This window comes from Salvelinus sp. IW2-2015, linkage group LG5 (genome assembly GCF_002910315.2).
Source record: "Salvelinus sp. IW2-2015 linkage group LG5, ASM291031v2, whole genome shotgun sequence".
NCBI classification, from domain to species: Eukaryota; Metazoa; Chordata; class Actinopteri; order Salmoniformes; family Salmonidae; genus Salvelinus; species Salvelinus sp. IW2-2015.
Window position 1 is genome coordinate 30,039,155 of NC_036844.1, and position 26,842 is coordinate 30,065,996.

General features: G+C 43.5%; 1 protein-coding gene and 1 pseudogene across 2 annotated transcripts; one reads left to right on the forward strand and one right to left on the reverse strand.

Annotated features, from left to right (window-relative positions):
- The first annotated feature begins 146 nt into the window (after positions 1 to 146).
- Positions 147 to 5,164, forward strand: LOC111964258 (transforming growth factor beta-1 proprotein). Of its 2 annotated transcripts, none has more exons than XM_023988080.2 (7): positions 147 to 1,660; positions 2,993 to 3,262; positions 3,469 to 3,567; positions 3,682 to 3,832; positions 4,066 to 4,216; positions 4,350 to 4,460; positions 4,599 to 5,164. In XM_023988080.2, the coding sequence occupies exons 1-7, from the start codon at positions 1,321 to 1,323 to the stop codon at positions 4,644 to 4,646; spliced, it is 1,170 nt and encodes a 389-aa protein (XP_023843848.1). In that variant the 5' UTR covers positions 147 to 1,320; the 3' UTR covers positions 4,647 to 5,164. The 2 variants fall into 2 exon arrangements, with proteins under 2 accessions (XP_023843848.1, XP_023843849.1); XM_023988081.2 differs by having other exon boundaries at positions 149 to 1,660; positions 3,490 to 3,567.
- A 7,072-nt stretch (positions 5,165 to 12,236) lies between these two features.
- Positions 12,237 to 17,639, reverse strand: LOC111963716 (carbonyl reductase [NADPH] 1-like; annotated as a pseudogene).
- Between the last annotated feature and the right edge of the window lie 9,203 nt (positions 17,640 to 26,842).

The window sequence follows — 26,842 nt, forward strand, 5'->3', positions numbered from 1 at the left end:
CGGCGCATGTGACAAATACAATTTGATTTGATTTAAGTTCTTACATGTCTTGCCTTCCGGCAAAGTTAAAGGAAACAGCAACCCTGTACTTTGAAATGGCAGATGTTTCASAATGCTGCTCACTTCCTGGACTTAGAGCTTCATACTGTTTTAGTGCAAGAGGGCAGGAACTAGACAGAAAAGCAACAGGAACTGGAATGAAAAGATCAGTGGCTGATGATGGCTGCTAAAACGAACAACTCTAGGGTCTAATAGGGTAGATGGTTTTCTACGGTGTATTGTTTTTTTCTTATATCTTTGTCTTAGTCTGAAACGTTTTAATTGACTGGATCTGGATATAGTAGACTAGAGAAAGAGAAGGAGGCGGGCCTGAGCTGTAACTGTGTGGGTGAGTTAGATGACGCTGTTATGATGTCTACTCTGCTCTTTCATTTTTTTTGTGGTGGACCTCTGTCTTGAGTGTTCTCTCAAGTTTAGCATGGGAAAGTGCATCTAGTGAATGACACAGCATCGGTCTTGGAACATTTTAAATGGTTAAGTAATTGAAGCTAGGAAGTTTTTTWACGTTTTTTTACAACATTTCTTGTGCTTTATGCAATACGGTATTTTGTGTGCATGTATTTATGTAGAACTGGTTTATACATTTACATTTGTCAATATTGTGCTCTTCTAGACTAATGATATTGCCCTTTGCTTTGGCTTAGTCTGAAGCAGTTTATCTGATGAAAGAAGTGAGTCAGCTGACTAAAACTTATATTCAATAACGTTGTAGGAAGAGACTGTCACATTTGCCAAAACAATTTGTTAACTGATTTTAACATAAACACATTTTTATAGAGAGTTGGGAAGACAGTTGAGACAGCTTGACAATTTTCATTGAGATTTTCCTCTGTTACTTTCCAAATCTCAGTTCAGTCTCCTAAGAGCTTGTTTGTTATTTTAAATTGGGTCCCAGGCACGGGGAGTAATGTGGTGATGTGCTGTAGTTCATTCATTCATGAATTGAGACGGCCTCTAGGGAGCACTGTGAGAGTCTGTGAGGCACCATGCCAGCGAGACAGTGACTCAGTTTAGGCTGAGCTCTTTTGGTGGTGAACTCTATGTGGTTCTAGTCCGGGATCTGACCTCGGCTCAAGAGCTAGCACCAGTCTCTGAGGAGCTCAACTTGAGATACTGAAGCCTCCTGGGTTGTTGTGACAGCAGCAGGAGAAGTACATTGAAATCAGCTCATGCAACAGGCTCAAACAGGACGGTAAATCCACATAATAGTCAACTCTGAAAGCCTGCTGTCATAGACATAGTTCCTCTTTACAGTGTGCAATGAGGGCAGTGTGTTTGATGCTGACTGCCTTATTGATGTTGGAATATGTGTGCCGGAGTGACACCATGTCCACCTGTAAGTCTCTGGACTTGGAGCTGGTGAAGAGGAAACGTATTGAGGCCATCCGTGGACAGATARTGAGCAAGCTGCGGCTGCCCAAGGAGCCAGAGATTGACCAGGAGGGAGACACTGAGGAGGTCCCAGCTTCCCTGATGTCCATCTACAACAGCACAGTGGAGCTGAGTGAGGAGCAGGTGCACACGTACATACCGCCTAATCCGGATGCAGAGGAGGAGGCATACTTTGCAAAGGAGGTCCACAAGTTCAACATGAAACAAAGTGAGTAGATATATCCATGCATGCTGTCTACATGCACACACATCCTGCTGCTTACACAGGCTCTGGCTTGTCAAGTTAAAGTGGATGCTTCTCTAGCCTCACTTCAGTCAAGTATAGGCGTGTTAAATGGTTGATGTGTGTAGGGGGATCTTCAAAGGTCGATTTAAGATATAAATCCTAGCTAACCACAGGTCTTCACCATGGTAATTGCATAGCAATGCAAAAAAGTAGGCATTGTATATATTTTGCTTGTTGTCATAATCTTTGATCATCGCACCCATATTTGGAGTGAAATAACATTAGACCATATTGTCACTTACAATGTGGAGGGTAAGACAGATGGATGGGGCCAGTGGTTTCCTCTGACTGATTACTGTGTGCTTATTCTGGTTATCTGAATAGCTGGCAGGAAGGAACACTTGACTTAGTACGTGCTGTTAAATGACTCCGGTTCTGCCCTCAAAAATAAAAGGGCTGCTATCTCTGTATACCATGTAGCATCTGTCTAACTTTTCACCACCSTGGATTGAGGAGCGCAGGATGATGCAGAGAGGTTTGGTAGACATGCAAATTATTATTAAGGCTATTTCAACCTTGTCGCATGTCGTGAATAAGATACATTTGAAGTGGTGCTGTAGTTTATGACTGAGCAAATGCATAAACTGCAGTTGGCGGATCATTTTTAGGGTGTACATTTGTATAATTATGTCCTTTAGATAAGGTTGTTGACTGAAAATGGGTGTTTCTTCCATTGGTTTACTGAACTGACTGCAATGGCCCTGTCTGCTGTGTGTAAAACCACGGCCTGCGTCAACCTTTTACCTCTCCCTACCAGATGTTTCCTTCCCTTTGCTGGGTCCTTCCCCCTTTTTTTCTAAAAGACAGTATACATCGCTACAGTGTAAACTTGTTGTCCAGGCAGTAACTCTGAGCAGGTTAGGTTTGCGCCAGAATCTCTCAGGACCGTGCCCTCTGATTAGATCCTTTTTGATGCCGTTGGTTTATTGTAATACAGCAGCATGGTGTGATCTAGCTTCCAGAGCAGAGCCTCACTTCCTCAGCGTCCCTGTCAATGTGTAATTATTGTTACAGACTCACAGGGGTAATTTTGGCTCCGGCAGATAGCATTTGAGGCCAAACCTGAAACTGCATTCGCCTCTCTCTGAGAGTGCCTTTATATAACAGAAGCTATCCACAATAGTTTTATTACCAGTACTATGGTAAAATGCAGCTTCTCTTTCGGTTTCTCTTTCTTTCTCTATACCCCCTCTCCCGCACTGACAGGTCCAGTAMTAGAAAGTACAAAAAATCATATTGACTCTCCTTTCCAAGGTGAGAACACCAGTAAGCACCAGATGCTCTTCAACATGTCTGAGATGCGGTCAGTACTGGGGACTGATCGACTGCTCTCTCAAGCTGAGCTCCGTCTCCTCATCAAGAACCGTGGCATGACCGATGGCATTGAGCAGAGGCTGGAACTCTACAGAGGAGTTGGAGATAAGGCACGTTACCTGAAGTCCCATTTTGTCTCCAAGGAATGGGCCAATCGCTGGGTGTCCTTTGATGTTACACAGACTCTGAATGAGTGGCTGCAAGGGGCTGGTAAGTTACAATTTTCTTTACGGTTGTAGATATAATTACATAACACAAACAGTATGTTGCAATACAGACAATCATATCCTGTTACAAATCTGTGTCTGATTGAAGTGACAAAGCATGTGAAAGAACTGTCCATCAGACTTTTACACCTAAAACAGTATACCTATTCCTTCAGGTTTAAAAATAAGTTTGATACACCATTATATTAGTATTTGTGCAACACTTCACAGGAGAGGAGCAGGGATTCCAATTGAAGTTGCCTTGTGATTGTGGGAAAACAATGGAGGAATTCCTCTTCGAAATATCAGGTATTTGCAGTTTACTCCATTCACTGTATTGAAATCAACTCGAGCCATACGTTTTCTGCCAAAACCTCCACTGTGAATCTCTTGCCTGACAGGTGTCAATGTTTTATACGATAGGGATGAACAAGCTGAGGGGAGATACAGAAACACTAGCCATGAAAATGCCATCAAAGCCTCACATTTTACTGATGTCAKTTCCTGTGGAACGCCACAGCCAGCTTAGCTCTCGGAAGAAACGACAAACCACTACTGAAGAGATCTGCTCAGAGTGAGACTATCCTTTATTCCACTGGTCCAAGAGCACATTTAGAATGATCAATTCATGTCTCTTAAATGTGTACTAACAAAGTTAATCTCTTTTGGCAGATAGATATACTGTAGACCRACTTAGAGGCCCTGTTAACACCCTCTTAACGCCCTGTTAGCTCCCTGTTAGCGCCCTGTTAACTCCCCATTTGTAAGAAATAAGGTGTATAACTCACAGGTGTGTGTATCCCCCAGTAAATCGGAGAGTTGCTGTGTGCGAAGACTTTACATTGACTTCCGTAAGGACCTGGGCTGGAAGTGGATCCATGAACCCACGGGCTATTTTGCTAARTACTGCATCGGCCCCTGCACCTATATATGGAACACAGAAAACAAGTATTCCCAGGTAATGCTACCAGTCATGTTTCTWTAGACGGCCCTATTGTTACAGTTGGGGTGTTCAGTAATCAGACGCTGTATAGCCACGGGGGGAGATGGTCTGTTCAGTGAGATATCTAGTGTTGTTTACCCAACCACAGGTACTGGCTCTGTATAAGCACCACAACCCCGGAGCCTCTGCCCAACCCTGCTGTGTTCCACAGGTCTTGGAGCCCCTACCCATTATCTATTATGTGGGGAGACAACACAAGGTCAGTAAATACTGTATAGTTAGTATCAAATTAAACTCTCATAACATCCTCACCGAATTGAAATCATAGTCAACACAGCTGCTGGGTTTGAATACTTATTTATAATGTCTATCCATTGAATGTACTTTTTTTTCACAGGTGGAGCAGTTGTCCAATATGATTGTTAAGTCCTGCAAGTGTAGCTAGAATTACTGCACGTCTCTACATTTTCTTGTCCATTGTATTTCCTTGTACTCATGGAGATACAAAATGGGGACTGATCCTTTTTGATGCCGCTGGTTTAGTGTAAAATGCTTGTCCCTTGGAAATCAGGATGTAGTCAAGACATTCATTTACGAAGGGTACTATTATAATTGTTTTTGGGTGGTGTCTCTAGTCTGCATTTTTCATTTAGCTTTTCCCAGCAGTTGTTTYTGTTTAGTGATTTGTTAATGTTTTCTTATTTTATTTTAAATATATGTAGTGCTTTATGGAGTTAAAAAAAATGTTGTTTAGACTTGTCAATGTCCTGGGTGTGTCAATAGTCTTGACTTATTGTCACTGTGTTGCAGTATTTGTGCTCCCTGGGAAATGTAGAGGAAAGAGAGAGGCTAAGACGGGATTAGTTTGGGTTTACTACTTAAAATAATGAATGTACAATAGCATCAACTTCCTCTCAATATTTTTGTCATTATTCTCTTTTGAATAAATGTATCTGCATCACACCACTTATCAAGTCTTTGACAAGATGGCGCAGATAGAGATGGTAGCTTCGCTTCAAGCCCTTAGGAAACTGTGCAGTATTTTGTTTTTTTATGTATTATTTCTTACATTGTTAGCCCAGAAAACCTTAAGTGTTATTACGTATAGCCGGGAAGAACTATTGGATATCAGAGAGTTACCAGCACAACCAGCACTATGACCAGGAATACAACTTTCCCAAAGGGGATCCTTTGTCTGCACCTCCCAGGGTATTTGAACTGATTCCAGATCCCGACCCAAAACAACGCCGTCGGAGGAGAGGGTGCCGGAGCMGTCTTCTAGTGAGGGWTCGGATGCGCGCACACCACAAACCGCTTCCGAGTATATTACTCGCTAATGTCCAGTCCCTAGTTAACAAAGTCAACGAAATTAGGGCAAGAGTTGCTTTCCACAGAGATTTCCGGGATTACACGAGCGAGTAACACACTCGACCACTGCTACTCGAACTTCCGCGATGCATACAAGGCCCTCCCCTGCCCTCCTTTTGGCAAATCTGACCATGACTCCATCTTGTTGTTCCCCTCTTATAGYCAGAAACTAAAACAGGAAGCGCCCGTGKTTAGATCTATCCAATGCTGGTCTGACCAATCGGATTCCACGCTTCAAGATTGCTACGATCACGTGGACTGGGATATGTTCCGGATAGCCTCAGACAATTAACATTGACGTATAAGCTGACTCGATGAGCGAGTTTATAAGGAAGTGAATAGGAGATGTTGTTCTCACTGTGACTATTAAAACCTTCCCTAACCAGAAACTGTGGATTGATGGCAGAATTTGCGCAAAACTGAAAGCACGTACCACCGCATTTAATCATGGCAAGGCGACTGGAAACATGACCAAATACAAACAGTGTAGTTATTCCCTCTGTTAGGCAATCAAAAAGGCAAAACGCCAGTATAGAGACAAAGTGGAGTTCCAATTCAACGGCTCAGACATGAGACGTATGTAGAAGGGTATACAGACAATCCCAGACTACAAAGGGAAAACCAGCCACGCCGTGGACACCGACGTCTTYCTTCCGTACAAGCTAAACACCTTCTTCGCCCGCTTTGAGGATAACACAGTGCCACCGACYCAGCCCGTCACCAAATACTGTTGGCTTTCCTTCTCCGTGGCCGATGTGAGTAAGACATTTAAGCGTGTTAACCCTCTCAATGCTGCCGGTCCAGARGACATCCCTAGCTGCGTCCTCAGAGCATGCGCAGACCAGCTGGCTGGGGTGTTTACGCACATATTCAATCTCTCCCTATCCCAGTCTCCTGTCCCCACTTTCTTCAAGATGTCCACCATTGTTCCTGTACCCAAGAAAGAAAAGGTAATTCAATTAAATGACTATCACCCCGTAGCACTCACTTCTGTCATCATGAAGTGCTTTGAGAGGCTAGTTAAGGATCATATCACCTCTACCTTACCTGACACCCTAGACCCACTTCAATTTGCTTACCGCCCCAATAGATCCACAGACGATGCCATCGCCATCGCACTGTAAACTGCCCTATCCCATCTGGACAAGAGGAATACCTATGTAAGAATGCTGTTCATTGACTATAGCTCAGCCTTCAACACCATAGTATCCAAGCTCATCACTAAGCTCGGGGCCCTGGGTCTGAACCCTGCCCTMTGCAACTGGGTCCTTGACTGACGGGCTGCCACCAGGTGGRGAAGGTAGGAAACAACACCTCCCCTTCGCTGATCATCAACACAGGGGCCCCACAAGGGTCAGCCCCCTCCTGTACTCCCTGTTCACCCATGACTGCGTGGCCACGCATGCCTCCAACTCAATCATCAAGTTTGCAGACGACACAACAGCCTGATTACCAACAATAACGAGCCATCAGAGAGGAGGTGATAGCCCTGGGAGTGTGGTGACAGGAAAATAACCTCTACCTCAATGTCGATAAAACAAAGGAGCTGATCGTGGACTTCAGGAAACAGCAGAGGGAGCACGCCCCTATCCACGTCGAAGGGACTGCAGTGGAGCAGATGAAAAGCTTGAAGTTCTTTGGCGTACACATCACTGACGATCTGAAATGGTCCACCCACACAGACAGTGAAGTGAGGAAGGCACAACAGTGCAACAGCTTGGCACCTAAAACCCTCAAACTTTTACAGATGCACAATTGAGAGCATCTTGTCGGGCTGTATCACCGCCTGGTACGGCAACTGCACCACCCGAAAATGCAGGGTTCTCCAGAGGGTGGTGCGGTCTGCCCAACGCATCACRGGGGGCAAACTACCTGCCCTCCAGGACACCTACAGCACCCGATAACACAGYAAGGCCAAAAAGATAATCAAGGACAACAACCACTCACCCCACTATCATCCAGAAGGCGAGGTCAGTACAGGTGCATCAAAGCTGGCACCGAGAGACTGAAAAACAGCTTCTATCTCAAGGCCATCAGACTGTTAAATAGRTAGGCGGCTTCCACCCGGTTACGTAACCCTGCACCTTAGAGGCTGCTGGCCCATATACATAGACTTGAAATCACCGGCCACTTTAATAATGGAACACTAGTCACTTATAATGCTTACATATTTTTGCTTTACTCATCTCATATGTATATACTGTATAATATTCTACTGTATTTTAGTCTATGCCACTCCGACATTGCCTATCCTAATACATAATAATATCCTTTACATTTAGGTTGTGTATATTGTTGTGAATTGTTAGATATTACTGCACTGTTTGAGCTAGAAACACAAGTATTTTGCTACACCCACAATAACATCTGCTAAACATGTGTATGTGACAAATAAAATTTGATTTGATTATTGGCCTTTTGCAGTTTAACCTGAGGTGAGGAAGAATGTTTTAGGCGTACCAGKGTTACTCCTATAATCAAACAATATAATGCTAATCTTTATTAAAAAAGTATCTGATAAAAAAAAATATGAATTAGCCTCCTTCTGTACGTGTATATCTGTATAGCAGACGCAGTACCCTGTCTTACAAGGATAAAGAAATGCATGTTGGTGGGTTGTAACATGACGCCGACATATCTATCTAAATATACACTGCTCAAAAAAATAAAGGGAACACTTAAACAACACAATGTAACTCCAAGTCAATCACACTTCTGTGAAATCAAACTGTCCACTTAGGAAGCAACACTGATTGACAATAAATTTCACATGCTGTTGTGCAAATGGAATAGACAACAGGTGGAAATTAGAGGCAATTAGCAAGACACCCCCAATAAAGGAGTGGTTCTGCAGGTGGTGACCACAGACCACTTCTCAGTTCAGCTTCCTGGCTGAGTTTGGTCACTTTTGAATGTGGCGGTGCTTTCACTCTAGTGGTAGCATGAGACGGAGTTCTACACACCCACAAGTGGCTCAGGTAGTGCAGCTCATCCAGGATGGCACATCAATGCGAGCTGTGGCAGAAGGTTTGCTGTGTCTGTCAGCGTAGTGTCCAGAGCATGTAGGCGCTACCAGGAGAGGCCAGTACATCAGGAGACGTGGAGGAGGCCGTAGGAGGCAACAACCCAACAGCAGGACCGCACCTCCGCCTTGTGCAAGGAGGAGCCATGCCAGAGCCCTGCAAAATGACCTCCACCAGCCACAAATGTGCACGTGTCTGCTCAAACGGTCAGAAACAGACTCCATGATGGTGGTGATGAGGGCCCGACGTCCACAGGTGGGGGTTGTACTTACAGCCAACACACGTGGCAGGACGTTTGGCATTTGCCAGAGACACCAAGATTGGCAAATTCACAGATGAAAGCAGGTTCACACTGAGCACATGAGCACATGTGACAGACGTGACAGAGTCTGGAGACGCCGTGGAGAACGTTCTGCTGCCTGCAACATCCTCCAGCATGACCGGTTTGGTGGTGGGTCAGTCATGGTGTGGGGTGGTATTTCTTTGGGGGCCGCACAGCCTCCATGTGCTCGCAGAGGTAGCCTGACTGCCATTAGGTACCGAGATGAGATCTCAGACCCCTTGTGAGACCATATGCTGGTGCGGTTGCCCTGGGTTCCTCCTAATGCAAGACAATGCTAGACCTCATGTGGCTGGAGTGTGTCCGCAGTTCCTGCAAGAAGAAGTCTTGATGCTATGGCTGCCCGCCCGTCCCAGACCTGAATCCAATTGAGCACATCTGGACATCATGTCTCGCTCCATCCACCAACGTGGCGTTGCACCACGACTGTCAGGAGTTGGCGGATGCTTTAGTCCAGGTCTGGGAGGAAGCCCTCAGGAGACCATCCCATCTCATCAGGAGCATGCCCAGGCGTTGTGGAGGTCATACAGGCACGTGGAGGCCACACACACTCATGAGCCTCATTTTGCATGTTTTAAGGACATTACATCAAAGTTGGATCAGCCTTGGATCAGCTTGTTCCTAGCTCCACACGTGCAGTGGTATCTAACAATTCACAAACATACACACAAATCTAAAAGTTAAAGAATAGAATTAAGAAATATATAAATATTAGGATGAGCAATGTCGGGGTGGCATTACTAGAATACAGTAGAATACTGTATACCCATAGATAGGCAGTTCCCATTCAAGTCAGGACTGGCCCATTGCTAGTGAACCCATGAATTTATCAGTCGAAGTGCCAGGGTTAGAGTTCCGAAGTCCTTTTATGGATTATATCTATGGCTACAACTTAACAAGCTGTTCTATATTTGGCACGCATGCTGCCCAAATTGCACTTCCCGACTGTAAGTGGTTGTGATGAAACTTAATCCACAGCAATTTTTAGAGCTATTGATCCTCTAGCAAAATTATGCTCTCTGGTGTACAGTCGTGGCCAAAAGTTTTGAGCATGATACAAATATTAATTTCCACAAGTTGCTGCTCTCAGTATCTTTAGAATATTTTGTCAGATGTTACTATGGAATACTGAAATATAAATTACAAGCATTTCATAAGTGTCAAAGGCTTTTATTGACAATTAAATGAAGTTGATGCAAAGAGTCAATATTTGCAGTGTTGTCCCTTCTTTTTCAAGACCTCTGCAATCTGCCCTGGCATGCTGTCAATGAACTTCTGGGCCACATCCTGACAGATGGCAGCCATTCTTGCATAATCAATGCTCAGAGTTTGTCAGAACTTGTGGGTTTTGTTTGTCCACCCGCCTTTTGAGGTTGACCACAAGTTCTCAATGGGATTACCGTCTGGGGAGTTTCCTGGCATGGACCCAAAATATCAATGTTTTGTTCCCCGAGCCACTTAGTTATCACTTTTGCCTTATGGCAAGGTGCTCCATCATGCTGGAAAAGGCATTGTTCGTCACCAAACTGTTCCTGGATGGTTGAGAAAGCTGCTCTCAGAGGATGTTTGGTACCATTCTTTAATCATGGCTGTGTCTTAGGCAAATTGTGAGTGAGCCCACTCCATTGGCTGAGAAGCAACCCCACACATGAATGGTCTCAGGATGCTTTACTGTTGGCATGACACAGGACTGATGGTAGTGCTCACCGTTTCTCCGGACAAGCTTTTTTCCGGATGCCCCAAACAATCGGAAAGGGATTCACCATAGAAAATGACTTTACCCCAGTCTCAGCAGTCCCCTGTACCTTTTGCAAGAATATCAGTCTGTCCCTGATGTTTTCCTGGAGAGAAATGGCTTCTTTGCCGCCTTCTTGACACCAGGCCATCCTCCAAAAGTCTTCGCCTCACTGTGCGTGCAGATGCACTCACACCTGCCTGCTGCAAGGTGTTTCCTTGTAGGTAACCATGGTTGACACGAGGAAGAACAATTATTCCAAGCACCACCTCCTTTGAAGCTTCCAGTCTGTATTCAAACTCAATCAGCATGATAGAGTGATCTCCAGCCTTGTCCTCGTCAACACTCACACCTGTGTTACGAGAAAATCACTGACATGATGTCAGCTGGTCCTTTTGTTGGCAGGGCTGAAATGCAGTGGGGGATTCAGTTAATTGCATGGCAATATAGGACTTTGCAATTCAGATGATCATTCTTCATAACATTCTGGAGTATATGCAAATTTCCATCATACAAACTGAGGCAGCAGACTTTGTGAAAATTAATATTGTGTCATTCTCAAAATTTTGGCACGACTGATAGTATTTAAAAAATAAAAAAAAGTTTTTGTCTGTTCGACATGAGTGATTTAATGTAGGGGAAATAATTTTTAATAGCCTCATTTTGCTAAATGTTTTAATTATCCTACTTCCTGCAGCTATGGACAGAGGTGGGTGTTGTTTAATTGGAATATGCTTTTATTTTAATATTTACCATTACATTACATTTACAGTCATTTAAGCTGACGCTCTTACTCCAGAGCGACTACAAATTGAAGTTCATACATTTTCATCCTGGTCCCTGTGGGAATGAACTCCAACCTGCGTTACAAGGCCATGCTCTACAACTGACACACGCTTACCACTGTAGCAGTGCACATTGCATTTATACCAATAGGATAATGGGAAATTATTAATTAATAATGCTAATTAGCATATTAAGTTTGTCTTGTTGCATTTAGGGGGGCTCATGCCTTAATTCACACTCTGAATATGTCACCATCTCAACAGCAGCACAATGAAATTGTTATGCTATGTCAGGTCAATGTGATAGGCTGGTTGGCTCTCACTCAAGGTTGAGTGCATGCGAGAGTCTTTGTGCTTGCAGAACCTGCGCCACACTCTCTTCCATTTCCCTCTTCTCAGTGCAATAACAAATAAAACTGTTGAGGCCAAATAAAATCAGGCTGCCAGTTGGGGAACTATGCTCTAGAGTCAATTCAATAAACAAAGTTACAACTTGAACAAGAGTTCCAGTAAATCACTGTCTCAGACATTATTATCAGCTATTTTTTCTTTACATCATTAAACTTTTGAAAGATAACAGCTTCATTACAATGAAATGACTCCAGAGCGTTATTATGTAAATTAATCATATTAAATCATCATAAAGAAAAAAGCAAAGATATCTCCACAACCCTCTGTTGCAATGTGTCTTTTGTCATGTGAAATTTGGCGGAACCTTTTTGTGAAATTTTCCTCAAGTCTCTGATTGAGATGAGGTAAAACCTGCTTGCCTCCAACTCTACCATTACTGAACGGCCTTGTCCACAACCAACTGTCCATTGGCTCCTTGGCCCCTTCAGGAAGGAAGTGCCAGATAGATAGGAGTCTGTGCTCCTTCCTCGGGCTCTGAGGGCCTTGGGCCTGCCATGTCAGTGCGGACCCAGCCAGGCAGCAGGGGCGTGAGAGCAGGATTCCATCAGCTGCCCGGGTCTTAGTCAGAATATGAGCCTGAATCCTGGACAGCACAGTCACTCCAATCTAAACAGAGATGAACAAAACAGTATGATAAATGTGCCATTTGTGACCTGTTTCAAGAAGCTAGGTGTATGTCACAAGTCACTACTTCACAGAAGAGGCATTTGAGATARGTGAATATGTGAACTTTCATGTGCCTTAATAAGAAACGTGTATGCCATCTGTAAATTTGAATACAAATGTTAAATTATGAGCCTTGTTGGTTGAGCCATGGAAAATACAGGAACCTTCCCGCTAGCTATGATTACCTGAGATAATGGATGGGCTGGACATGCCGAGAGTTGAGTTCTGATTGGTCTGCCATGTAGCATGCTTCTGTCTATAACATAAGCTTCTCAGTATGTGTAGATAATCCTTGCTACCACTGCGTTTTTGAAAGATACAACGTTAGCCATGGAGACCTGCAAAAGTGTTGCTTCTGCTCTCAATAACATCACTGCCCAGGATTTGGCAGGAGAGATCGACAAAGATTAGTGGGATAAAGTTGTGATGGACTACTTTTCTGCAAAAGGTCAGTGTGAACTGGAGTGACTTGACACAACAGTGGGCAAAACAWGCTGTAGCTAGCTACAAACCAAACGGAAAAGGCACTCTGCCGTGAAGCGTTCATCCATGTATACGGTAAGAGTCTAGCTACATTTTCAGATATTAGATGTTTCTCATTTTGTCAAAGTCGTTTTCATTGCAAGTTAAAGCGTACTGTTTARTAGCTAGCGAATGTTAACTTGCTTGCTCGCTAGCTAACGTTACATGTATGATCTGTATAGTAATATTATTCGTATCACACAAAGCCATTTGCATTGTTAGTTATAGCATAATGTTAGCTAGCTAGCTAACATTGAACCTAGTTGGTTAGCTTTAACTACCTGCAGATTCATACAACAGTATTTCATGCATAGTGGCTAGCTATGACAATCCATCTGTACTGCAGCTATGGGTTGGGATTATGGTTCATTGTTTAGCTAMCTAGATATCTAAACAAAAGACTCCACTTCATAAGAGAATGATTACATGACCCATCAAGTTAGCCAGGTGTGTCTGGGTGTAATTACGGCCGTCTATTGTATTTCACGAACATGTGTACATGTCTAGATGTGGCTGGGGGGTGGTTATAGCATTTATTTCACATGACTCATCAATTTAGACAAGTGTCTGGGTAAACATCATCTAACAATATTTATACAATACTTTTATCTGGACACTTTCAAAGTCAGACTAYAATATAGGCCAAGATCAAGTGCATTTTTACCTGGAGTTTTTTCTTATTGTAGGCTACTACTTTCACCACTTTTAGTCATGAAATCTTTGGTTGTTTACTACACTACCTTACTCACTCTGTTTAGCACATGGCCTCCCATGTGAATTCTTAAAGAGATGGGTGGGGCTAAGGCTTAGTGGGTGTGAATGATGCTGAATAGGTGTAGACAAAGAAGAGCTCTCRAGTAGGTTTACCAACACATTCAAGGGCCATTTTCTCAAACGTGGGGTTACAAGTTTATCAACTTTCGAAGCAGAATTACTTTCCCATTGTWCCTCAACTGCAGTGTATGACATACCATTTTGGAGCTCCGYGTCTCTACTTTTATCCAAAAACACAATTTCGCTACATAAGACCAAATTGAGGCGGTGGGTCACATTTGCCCATTCCCCTTAATAGTTGTGTGGACAGACAGAACCCCACCTTTGTTGTGCCATAGGCTGTGTTTGGCCACCCCTGGGCCTGATGGTTTCCCTGCTGAGCGGCAATAACAAACTGCCCCATCAGCAAGCACAAGCTCCTCCTCAGAGAGCTCAGTATCACGGAACCTTCAAGACACAACAGAAAAAAGACCTTGTAATACAGTGGTTTATGACTGCATGTGATGATCGCAGTAATGGTTTAATTTTTAAATATTGTCTATGATCTGTAGTAGCAACTGACAATAAACTGATTTGATTGTCCAATTATGATTAAGGCCAAACAGCAAAATGTTCTTCATATCTGCTAATGCAACAGCTGCTATTGAAGGGATAGGGCTTTCGTTCAAGTTGGTCAGGTTTGCAGGTAGATGGATGTTATAATGACATCAGTGTATATTTCTCCCTCAGTAGATCACAATCAATGAAACTTAAAGTCTAGAATGTAAGTAAGGATGAATGAGGTTTTCGATACAGAATGAAGATCATACTTGGTTGTAGTTGAGGGCTGCAGTTATCAAGAGCCTTCTTGCTAACAAAGCTGGAGACATTCACCACTCTGGCATTTGGTCTGAGGAGGGGTAGGAGAGCATGGCACACCCACAGGGTGCCCCAAAAGTTGGTGCGCATGGTCACCTCAGCCTGTTCCCAAAGGCTCAGTCGCATCATCTAGGGAAAAAATGTGATGGTCAATTATTGCTTTGTACAAGAGAGAGGAGAGAAAGAGAGAGAGCGGGGCTATGTCAATTTATAGCATCACCCTCACCCATCATTTTTGCAGAGATCATTTTTCTAATGCAATCACACTGATACATATGACTATCATTCATGTTACACAAAAGTTGRAATCAACTAGCCCTACTATTGTTGCTAGGCAGTTTAAACTGAACAGTTTATTTAACAGCTGATTGTTGCTAAACATGGCACACTACCTGGCCTCAGAGCATTTTGTATTATTCTGTACGTAAATCCGAGACACCCCATTTATACTGAACAAAAATATAAACTCAACATGTAAAGCGTTGGTTCCATGTTTTATGAACTGTAATAAAAGATCCCAGAAATGTTCCATATCCACAAAAAGCTTATTTCTCTAAAATGTTGTGCACAAATGTGTTTACATCCCTGTTAGTGACTATTTATCCTTTGCCAAGAGAGTCCGTCCACCTAACAGGTGTGGCATACCAAGAAGCTGATTAAACAGCATGATCCTTACAGGTGCACCTTGTGCTGGCGACAATAAAAGTCCACTCTAAAATGTGCYGTTTTGTCACACAACACAATYCCACAGATGTCTAACATTTTAAGGGAGCGTGCAATTGGCATGCTGACTGCAGGAATGTCCACCAGAGCTGTTGCCAGATAATTTTATGTTAATTTCTCTACCATAAGCCACCTCCAATGTCATTTTTTAGAATTTGGCAGTACGTCCAACCGGTCTCACAACCACAGACCACTTGTAACCACGCCAGCCCAGGACCTCCACATCCGGCTTCTTCACCTGTGGGATCGTCTGAGACCCGCCACCCAGACAGCTGATGAAACAGAGGAATATTTCTGTCTGTAATAAAGGCTTTTTGTGGGGAAAAACTAATTCTGATTGGCTGGGCCTTGCTCCCTGGTGGGTGGGGCAGTCTCCCAAGTGGGTAGGCCTATGCCCTCCCACGCCCACTCATGGCTGCGCCCTTGCCCAGTCATGTGAAATCCATAGATTAGGGGCTAATTTATTTATTCCAATTGACTGATTTACTTATATGAACTGTAAATCAGTAAAATCATTGAAATTGTTGCATTTATATTTTTGTTCAGTATAGTATGATATGTTCGTATGGTATGTATTAATTTGTAGATGTCCATCACCCATTTTGTATGATATGTTACGAATTACAATTCCATTATATGTTACGAAATAGCAAAAGGTACCATATGTTATGAATTTACAAAACATACAATATGTTACGAATTTGCAAATCATACAGTAATATGTTACAATTCTAGCTAGGTGGCTAACGTTAGCTAGCTGGTTAATGTTATGTTATACCACCATGGGTGGCAGGTGAGTCAGTGGTTAGCCTAGAGAGTTGGGCCAAACGAAAGGTTGGTGCATCGAATCCCTGAGTTGACAAGGTAAAAATCTGTCGTTTTGCCCCTGAACAAGGCAGTTAACCCAGTGTTCCCCGGTAGGCTGTCATTATAAATAAGAATTTGTTCCTAACTGACTTGCTTAGTTAAATAAAAAAATAGAAACAACCAATGACATCCTACCCAGGGCCAACCAGGGACCGTAGRGACGCCTCTTGCACTAAGATGCAGTGCCTTAGCTCTCGAGGGGCACAGCGGCCTATCTGTCTCATGTAACCATACCAAAAGTAACATATCATAATATGTTACGTCTAGCCTATGAGACCAAGCTACGGCACAAGATCCGCCCACAAACCTCACGCTATTTTTTAAACTAGCCCGGATTGAACCGGTCAAAAACCTGTCACGTCCTCGGGCGAAAGCAGGGAAGGAGTAGCGCCCTTCTCAAATTAACAGCAATCTGCGCTGCTTGGTCATTTTGTCATCCAGAAACATCTATTTTCCATAAAATAAGATGTTTGAATGTTCTAACTAGTTTTCATTGCGAGGGCAGATAAAGCGTTTATATAAAAATGAATCCATTTTAAATGTGAAAACACCGAATTCTACAAATTATGACATGTGTTTAAATTACATAACTTTTGTTATGAGCAGACTTCGCTGTTGGATAGAGCGGGGCAACTGGCTCACGCCTGGGAGGCAGCCTGGTTTCAAATAGAATGCAATTACGTTTCAGCCGCTGTACTCCTAAACGGGCGCCCGGGCAAGATTAACCGAACCCCCTCAATGTTACAATCCGCTAGCCTCGCAAAGCCGCCAAACAAAATTGCAACACAGCAATAATTGCATAGCATGTTGCGCCAAAATAATAGAATAGGCTACCGTACGGAACTTTTAAAGGACATTCCTGCGTTGTTAATAAACACATCCAATCCGCCATACGTCTTCTGCAGAAAGTTACTCAGTTGCTTGGCGCTGGCTTGGTCGCAGAGATCAAGGTGGTGGAAAGCAACTTCAAATCCTTCAGACTTCAGCATCTTCACTGCCTCATTTCCAAGTTTCTCATTTCGAGCAGTAAGAATAACATCCCCGGTAAATTTTGCCTTGCAAAGCTCCCTCACAATCGCAAATCCTGTGCCTTTATTGGCACCGGTAACTACTGCCACTTTTTTTGACATTTCATTCGCTCTCCAAAACGTTATTTTTGTAAAGTAAATAGTTAAAGTAGCCTAACTATTTAAATCATGTAATTAACCGCACTGTGGTTGTAGTGGGCTGACGTGTAGCCTACGCTGATCTGGGAGAAGACAACGTTGATTTAGAGGAAAGTCAACCTTATTAGCTACTTTTGCAAACAAAGGAACGTGCACAGTCACTCTGACAGATGAAGTTGTGTAGCCTAGTAGATCAAATACCCACATATGATACAATGGGAAGGAGAGGGCATATTATATTTATATAAGAAGGGATAGGTTAGCCTATGTACGCACAGTTCAGACGCCGACTTCATGGCGAGTCAACTGAATAGAAATGAACGCCTCATGTCCACCCGATACATCAACCTCTTTGCCTTCCAGTGGAACTCATTTGTTGTCAATGGAGCAGTTAGCAACGCTACCTTAGGAGAGCCGCACTAGGCTGCGGTGCGTCCTGTGTACCGCATGGCATTCAATATTTTCAGGCAGAGTTAAGAGCTTTGTTTGACATACTGATTGGTTTCATATATAGAGATGGATAGAGGACTCATCTTTATATCTGGGCCATTATAGCATATGTGACAGCAATTCAATTTCAATTGAAGGGGCTTTATTGGCATGGGAAACATATGTTTACATTGCCAAAGCAAGTGGGGATAAACAAAAGTGAAATAAACAAAAAGTGAACAGTAAATATTAGTTACAAAATAATAAAGACATTTCAAATGTCATTATGTGTATATATACAGTGTTGTAACGATGTGCAAATAGTTAAAGTAAAAAAAGGGAAAATAAATAAACATAAATATGTGTTGTATTTACAATGGTGTTTGTTCTTCACTGGTTTCCCTTTTCTTGTGGAAATAGGTTACAKATCTTACTGCTGTGATTGCACAATGTGGTATTTCACCCAATCGGTATGTGAGTTTATCAAAATTTGATTTATTTTCAAATTCGTTGTGGGTCTGTGTATTCTGAGGGAAATATGTGTCTCTAATATGGTCATACATTTGGCAGGAAGTGCAGCTCAGTTTCCACCTCATTTCGTGGTCAGTGTGCACATAGCCTGTCTGTTCTTGAGAGCCAGGTCTACCTACGGTGACCTTTCTCAAGAGCAAGGCTATGCTCCCTGAGTCTGTACAGTAGTCAAAGCTTTCCTTAATTTTTGGTCAGTCACAGTCGTCAAGTATTCTGCCACTGTGTACTCTCTGTTTAGGGCCAAATAGCACTCTAGTTTGCTCAGTTTTTTTGTTAATTCTTTCCAATGTGTCAAGTAATTATTGTTGTGTTTTCTCATGATTTGGTTGGGTCTAATTGTGTTGCTGTCCTAGGGCTCGGTGGGGTTTGTTTGTGTTTATGAACAGAGCCCCAGGACCAGCTTGCTTAGGGGACTCTTCTCCAGGTTCATCTCTCTGTAGGTGATGGCTTTATTATGGAAGGTTTGGGAATCGCTTCCTTTTAGGTGGTTGTAGAATTTAACGTCTCTTTTCTGGATTTTGATAATTAGCGGGTATCTGCCTAATTCTGCTCTGCATGCATTATTTGGTTTTACATTGTACGCAGAGGATAGTTTTGCAGAATTCTGTGTGCAGTGTCTTAATCTGGTGTTTGTCTCATTTTGTGAATTCTTGGTTGGTGAGCGGACCCCAGACCTCACAACCGTAAAGGGCAATGGGTTCTATAACTGATTCAAGTATTTTTAGCCAGATCCTAATTGGTATGTTGAATTTTATGTTCCTTTGGCTGGCATAGGGTGGCAGGTAGCCTAGTGGTTAGAGTGTTGGACTTGTAACTGAAAGGTTGCAAGATCGAATCCCTGAGCTGACAAGGTAAAAATCTGTCGTTCTTCCCCTGAACAAGGCAGTTAACCCACTGTTCATAGGCCATCATTGAAAATAAGAATTTGCTCTTAACTGACTTGCCTAGTTGAATAAATAAATATTCTTGCCTTGTCTCTCAGATTGTTCACAGCTTTGTGGAAGTTACCTGTGGTGCTGATGTTTAGGCCGAGGTATGTATTGTTTTTTGTGTGCTCTAGGGCAACGGTGTCTAGATGGAATTTGTATTTGTGGTCCTGGCAACTGGACCTTTTTTGGAACACCATTATTTTTGACTTACTGAGATATACTGTCAGGGCCCAGGTCTTACAGAATCTGTGCAGATGATCTAGATGCTGTGGTAGGCCCTCCTTGGTTGGGGACAATAATTTTCACCAGATCATTTTCAAACAATAAAAAAAAAAAATCTTTACCTTTATTTACCTAGGCAAGTCAGTTAAGAACAAAGTCTTATTTTCAATGACGGCCTAGAAACAGTGGGTTAACTGCCTTGTTCAGGGGCAGGACGACAGATTTGTACCTTGGGGATTTGAACTTGCAACCTTTCGGTTACTAGTCCAACGCTCTAACCACTAGGCTACGCTGCCGCCCTATGCTAGCCAAAGGAAGACATTTGACTTCAGATTCTAGTAAGGTGAGGCCGGGTGCTGCACACTGTTCTCGTGCTCTCGCCAATTCGTCGATATACAGTGTATTTGGAAAGTATTCAGACCCCTTCCCTTTTTCCACATTTTTACAGCCTTATTCTAAAATGGATTAAATAAATAAAAATCCTCATCAATCTACACACAATACCCCATAATGAGAGAGCGAAAACAGGTTTTTAGACATTTTTGCAAATGTATTAAAAATAAAACACAGAAATACCTTATTTACATAACTTTTCAGCCCCTTTGCTATAAGACTCGAAATTGAGATTAGGTGCATCTTGTTTCCATTGATCATCCTTGAGATGTTTCTACAACTTGATTGGAGTCCACCTGGGATAAATTCAAATGATTGGACATGATTTGGAAAGGCACACAAATGTCTATATAAGGTCCCACAGTTGACAATGCATGTCAGAGCAAAAACCAAGCCATAAGGTCGAAGGAATTGTCCGTAGAGCTCCAAGACAGAATTGTGTCGAAGGCACATATCTAGGGAAAGGTGCCAAAATATTTCTGCAGCATTGAAGGTCCCCAAGAACACAGTGGAATCCATAATTCTTAAATGGAAGAAGTTTGGAACCACCAAGACTCTTCCTAGACCTGGCCACCCGGCCAGACTGAGCAATCGGGGGAAAAGGGCCTTGGTCAGGGAGGTCACCAAGAACCCGATGGTCACTCTGACAGAGCTCCAGAGTTCCTCTGTGGAGATTGGTGAACCTTCCAGAAGGACAACCATATCTGAAGTACTCCACCAATCAGGCCTTTATGGTAGAGTGGCCAGACAGAAGCCACTCCTCAGTAAAATTGCACATGACACCCCTCTTGGAGTTTGCCCAAAGGCACCTAAAGGACTCTCAGATCATGAGAAACAAGATTCTCTGGTCTGATGAAGCCAAGATTGAACTCTTTGGCCTGAATGCCAAGCATCACATTTGGAGGAAACCTGGCGCCATCCAAGCATGGAAGGTGGCAGCATCATGCTGTGGGGATGTTTTTCAGCGGCAGGGACTGGGAGACTAGTCAGGATCGAGGGAAAGATGAACAGAGCAAAGTACAGAGAAATCCTTAATGAAAAAGCTCTCAGGACCTCAGACTGGGGGGAAGGTTCACCTTCCAACATGACAACAACCCTAAGCACACAGCCAAGACAACGCAGGAGTGGCTTTGGGACAAGTCTCTGAATGTCCGTGAGTGGCCCAGACAGAACCCAGACTTGAACCTGATCGAACATCTCTGGAGAGACCTGAAAATAGCTGTGCAGCGACGCTCCCCATCCAACCTGACAGAGCTTGAGAGGATCTGCAATGGAAGAAACTTGAGAGAAGAATGGAAGAAACTCTGCAAATACAGGTGTGCCAAGCTTGAGGCATCACACCCAAGAAGATTCTACTTTCCGAATGCACTGTATATGGTGAAGAGGGTGGGGCTTAAGCTGCATCCCTGTCTCACCCCACGGTCCTGTGGAAAGAAATGTGTGTGTATTTTGCACATTTTAACCTCACACTTGTTGTTTGTGTACATGGATTTTATAATGTTGTATGTTTTTCTCCCCAACACCACTTTCCATCAATTTGTATAGCAGACCCTCATGCCAAATTGAGTCAAAAGCTTTTTTGAAGTCGACAAAGCATGAGAAGACTTAGCCTTTATTTTGGTTTGTTTGTTTGTCAATTAGGGTGTGCAGGGTGAATACGTGGTCTGTCATATGGTAATTTGGTAAAAAAAACTATTTGACATTTGCTCAGTCCTTTTTTCTTTCACTGAGGAAATGTACAAGTCTGCTGTTAATGATAATGCAGAGGATTTTCCCAAGGTTGCTGTTGACACATATCCCACGATAGTTTTTGGGGTCAAATTTGTCTTCACTTTTGTGGATTGGGGTTATCAGTCCTTGGTTCCAAATATTGGGGAAGATGCAGATGCCAGAGCTGAGGATGATGTTAAAGAGTTTAACTATAGCCAATTGTAATATTTGGTCTGTATATTTTATAATTTAATTTAGGATACCATCAACACCATAGGCCTTTTTGGGGTGGAGGGTTTGTATTTTGTCTTGTAGTTTGTTCAATGTAAATGGAGAATCCAGTGGGTTCTGGTAGTCTTTAATAGCTSATTCTAAGATTTTGAATTGATCATGTACAGTATGTATTTTTGCTGTTTGTTCTTTTTTGTAGAGCCAAAAAGATTGGACAAGTGGTTTATCCACACAACTCTGTTTTGGATAGATAACTCGTTGTGTTGTTTGTTAAGTGTGTTCCAATTTTCCCAGAAGTGGTTAGATTCTATGGATTCTTCAATTACATTGAGCTGATTTCTAACGTGCTGTTCCTTCTTTTTCCGTGGTGTATTTCTGTATTGTTTTAGTGATTCACCATAGTGAAGGCGTAGACTCAAGTTTTCTGGGTCTCCATGTTTTTGGTTGGATAGGTTTCTCAATTTCTATCTTAAGTTTTTGCATTCTTCGTCAAACCATTTGTCATTGTTTTACATTTTCTTAGGTTGTCTACCTATTTTTCTTTTTTTGATGGGGAATCTGAAAGGTCAGATATACTGTTTAGGTTTTCTACTGCCAAGTTTACACCTTCACTATTACAGTGAAATGTTTTGTCAAGGAAGTTGTCTGAAAGGACTTTAATTTGTTGTTGTCTATTWATTTTTTGTTATGTTTCTACACTACTTTCCTTCCATCTATAGCATTTCTTAATATTGTGCAGTTCCTTTGGCTTTGATGCCTCATGATTGAGTATTACTCTGTTCAGATAGACTGTGATTTTTCTGTGATCTGATAGGGGTGTTAGTGGGCTGACTGTGAATGCTCTGAGAGACTCTGGGTTGAGGTCAGTGAGGAAGTAATCTACAGTACTACTGCCAAGGGATGAGCTGTAGGTGTACCTACCATAGAAGTCTCCTCGAAGCCTACCATTGACTATGTACAGACCCAGCGTGCGAGAGAGCTGCAGGAGTTGTGACCTGTTTTTGTTGGTTGTTTTGTCATAGTTGTATCTAGGGGTGCATATTTGGGAGGGAATACTGTCACCTCCAGGTAGGTGTTTGTAACCCTGTGTGCTGAGAGTGTCTGGTTCTTGTCCAGTTCTGGCATTTAGGTCGCCACAGACTAGTACATGTCCCTGGGCCTGGAAATGGTTGATCTCCCCCTCTAGGATGGAGAAGCTCTCATCGTTAAGGTATGGGGATACTATTGGGGGATATCTGTTGAGATAATTTCCTTATTAATTTCTAGCAAATGTAAAATGTTCCTGTTTTGACTAATTTAATAGAGTTCTGCTCTATACCAAATTAGCATACCCCCAGAGTCCCTTCCCTGTTTCATATCTGGTAGTTTTGGTGGATGGGACTACCAGCTCTCTGTAACCTAGACGGCAACCAGTGGGTCAGTCACCTCTATACCATATTTGTTGTAGGATGACAATGTCTGTATTTCCAATTTATTTGATGAAGTCTGGGTTCCTGTTCTCTAGGCCAAAGGCATATGACCTCAGACCTTATATTCCAGGATGAGATAGTAAAAGCTTTGTGTCCCATAGTGTGTAGTGTTGTTTTCATGTGGTTTAGGCCCGGACCATTACAGTAGGTGTGAGCTACTGATACATACCTCTTAGGTGGCAGGATGGGGCTTAGGTCTGATCTGGGGGGGCCTATATAGGGTGTGGCCAGGGTTTGTTTGTGGTGGTCTCAGCTGGTTGGGGTGTGGCTGGTGAAGCTGTGGTCTGGGTGTAGGTCCTCTTGGCATGGGTTCTCTCGGTGCAGGTCCTTCGGGAAGGGGTCTTGCAGGTCTGAGAGGGTGTCTTGCTGGTCTGGGCGGGGTGTCTGTGGCTCTGTCGCTCCTGTGTGAGGTGCTGGGGCTGCAGTTGAGGGTGACGTCCTTCAAGGTCCTGGCAAAAGTTGGGATTGCTGCCTTGTAGAGGTGGACCTGGCCGTAAAGACTGTTCAAGTCCAGGGTGGAGTCCAGGGTGGAGTGGTGGGTCAGGTAGACATTAAGTTTTGAGGCACAGTCCCGGGAAATGCTTGCATTCACCCGCTGTATGGTGACAATGTGAATGTCTTTTCGTGGTAGCAGGGTGGAGATAACCACTTGTGCATTGGGGAAAGTGGAAGAAGCTTTTTCAATCACTCCCTTGAGTGCTGTGGCCACCCTTTCCTGTTGGGCCCTCGGGTCGTTTGTGCCTGTGTGAATTATAATGTGGCTGGGGGACCTTAATCTGTCCTCTGACAACAGCTCCAGGGCATGTCTAATGTTTGAGTACCAGATGTTACGTTCCCCAGTTTCTGTGTTGTGGTTTGTTAGGTGTGTGTTTCAGGATGGCTTCCTGAAATCCCCCCCAAGCAGCTGATTGGTCGACTCCATGGCTAATTGGAGAGCTGACCCTTCCCCCTCGTCAGGACGCAGCTGTCTCCAATTACCAATGCCTTCTGAAGCTATATAAAAACCAGTGTTCTGTTGCGCAGAAGAAAGATCATTGCTGAGAGATGGTTATGTTCTGTGGTTGTTGCTGAGAGAGCGCTGATTTGATGTCCTGTCTTGGTTGTGGCTCAGAGACAGGTTTTGTTAAGTATGTGTGTGCTAATAGAACTGTTTTTGATTCTTGAAATTGCTTAATTATATTTGGATAATTCTGTTTCATTTGTTCCCAGGGGAGAAGGGGAAGGCACCTAGGGAGTGCTTAGGCAAGAGGCCCGCGGGCATACATATACCCGTAGTATATTCACTGTCTAGGCACACTAGGAAAGACCTGGGCGGACCACCCCCTGTATTTTGGTTAGCGCACCAGGTGGTGCTAAGTTAGGTGGGTAGGCAGGTAAGGTAGGAGAGGGGGCTTTGATATTTACTTTCTTTGGTTCCGTCCAGCCCCTTTTCCCCAAAATTACCGCGTGACGGAATAAATTCCTTGTAAACGGTACAATTCTCTGCCTTTTGTCATCCTTACTCGCACCTACAGTCCATACTACTTTCACTTCACGGAGAGTTGAGTTGTAGCAGGGAGTTGCGTTCCCTCTTCTTAGAGGTGTGCGTAACACCAGAGTTTAGCCACTTTGTGTTGGGGAAAAAGTTTATTCTCTTGAAAGTAAACTCAGCAAAAAAAGAGAATTCATAAAAATCCAAATAACTTCACAGATCTTCATTGTAAAGGGTTTAAACACTGTTTCCCATGCTTGTTCAATGAACCATAAACAATTAATGTGGAACAGTCGTCAAGACACTAACAGTTTACAGACGGTAGGCAATTAAGGTCACAATTATGAAAACGTAGGACACTAAAGAGGCCGTTCTACTGACTCTGAAAAACACCAAAATAAAAATGCCCAGGGTACCTGTTCATCTGCGTGAACGTGCCTTAGGCATGCTGCAAGGAGGCATGAGGACTGCAGATGTGGCCAGGGCAATAAATTGCAATGTCTGTACTGAGATGCCTAAGACAGTGCTGCAGGTAGACAGGACGGACAGCTGATCATCCTCGCAGTGGCAGACCACATGTAATGACACCTGCACAGGATCGGTACATCCGAACATCACACCTGCGGGACAGGTACAGGATGGCAACAACTGCCCGAGTTACACCAGGAATGCACAATCCCTCCATCAGTGCTCAGACTCCGCAATAGGCTGAGAGAGGCTGGACTGAGGGCTTGTAGGCCTATTGCAAGGCAGGTCCTCACCAGACATCACTGGCAACAACGTCGCCTATGGGCACAAACTCACCGTCGCTGGACCGAACAGGACTGCCAAAAAGTGCTCTTCACTGACAAGTCGCGGTTTTGTCTCACCAGTGGTGATGGTCGGATTCGTGTTTATCGTCAATGGAATAAGCGATACACCGAGGCCTGTACTCTGGAGCGGGATCGATTTGGATGTGGAGGGTCTGTCATGGTCTGGGGCGGTGTGTCACAGCATCATCGGACTGAGCTTGTTGTCGTAAACGGCTAATCAAAAGGCTATCCAGACTATTTTCATTGACCCCCCCCCAATCCACCACCCCCAATCTTTACGCTGCTGCTACTCTGTTAATTACCTATGCATATTTACTATACCTCTACCTACATGTACATATTACCTCAATTACCTCAACTAACCTGTGCCCCCGCACATTGACTCTGTACTGGTACCTCCTGTATATAGACTCGTTACTGTTCTGTTATTGTTGCTCTTTATTTTTTTTATTTTTTTTACTTCAGTTTATTTTAGTAAATACTTAACACGTATTTTTCTTAACTGCTTTGTTGGTTAAGGGCTTGTAAGTAAGCATTTCACTGTAAGGTCTATGGTCTGTTGTATTCGGCACGTGACAAATACCATTTGATGTCTGGATTGTGTGGACCTAGCTCTCTGAGCTCCCCCATGTCTCTCTCCAGCTCTGTGAATTTATCCCTCTCAATGATGGAGGAGCAGTGCAGTTGTGGGACCTGGGTGTTCAGTTCTGGGGGGGTGACTATCCTCATCTGCAGGACAGTTTGAAGAGGTGTGATCAGACTCACTCAGGATGGGGGAGTCATCACCGAGAGAGAGCTTTTCCTGCTGTGCTCTCTCTTTATCCCGTAAAAGTCCAGCTGGAACTGCTTGAGGAGACCCTGCACCACTGTCCCAGACTTGTACATATTGACAGAGGTTGTTTCAATTTCCTCAATGTCCAGTATTCTGAGTTTCCACCCTGGGCCAATACACTCTCTCTTGACATAGGGGTAGTGTGCTCTTATAGCACTGTGCCATGCCGGGGGAGGGTCTGTGTGGAAAATTAAGCTGTTTACGTTCCCCTCTTTGTAGCAGTCAGCAAATAGTGTCTCTGGATGTCCTTGAGGAGCTTCTTTTTGTACTTATTCCATGCAGGGGGTACTGTATTGTGATGACATCTGCACAGGGGGCTTCAAAGGCCTCTACATTTGGGTGGGGGAGGCTGTAAAACTCTCCTGCCATTGTTA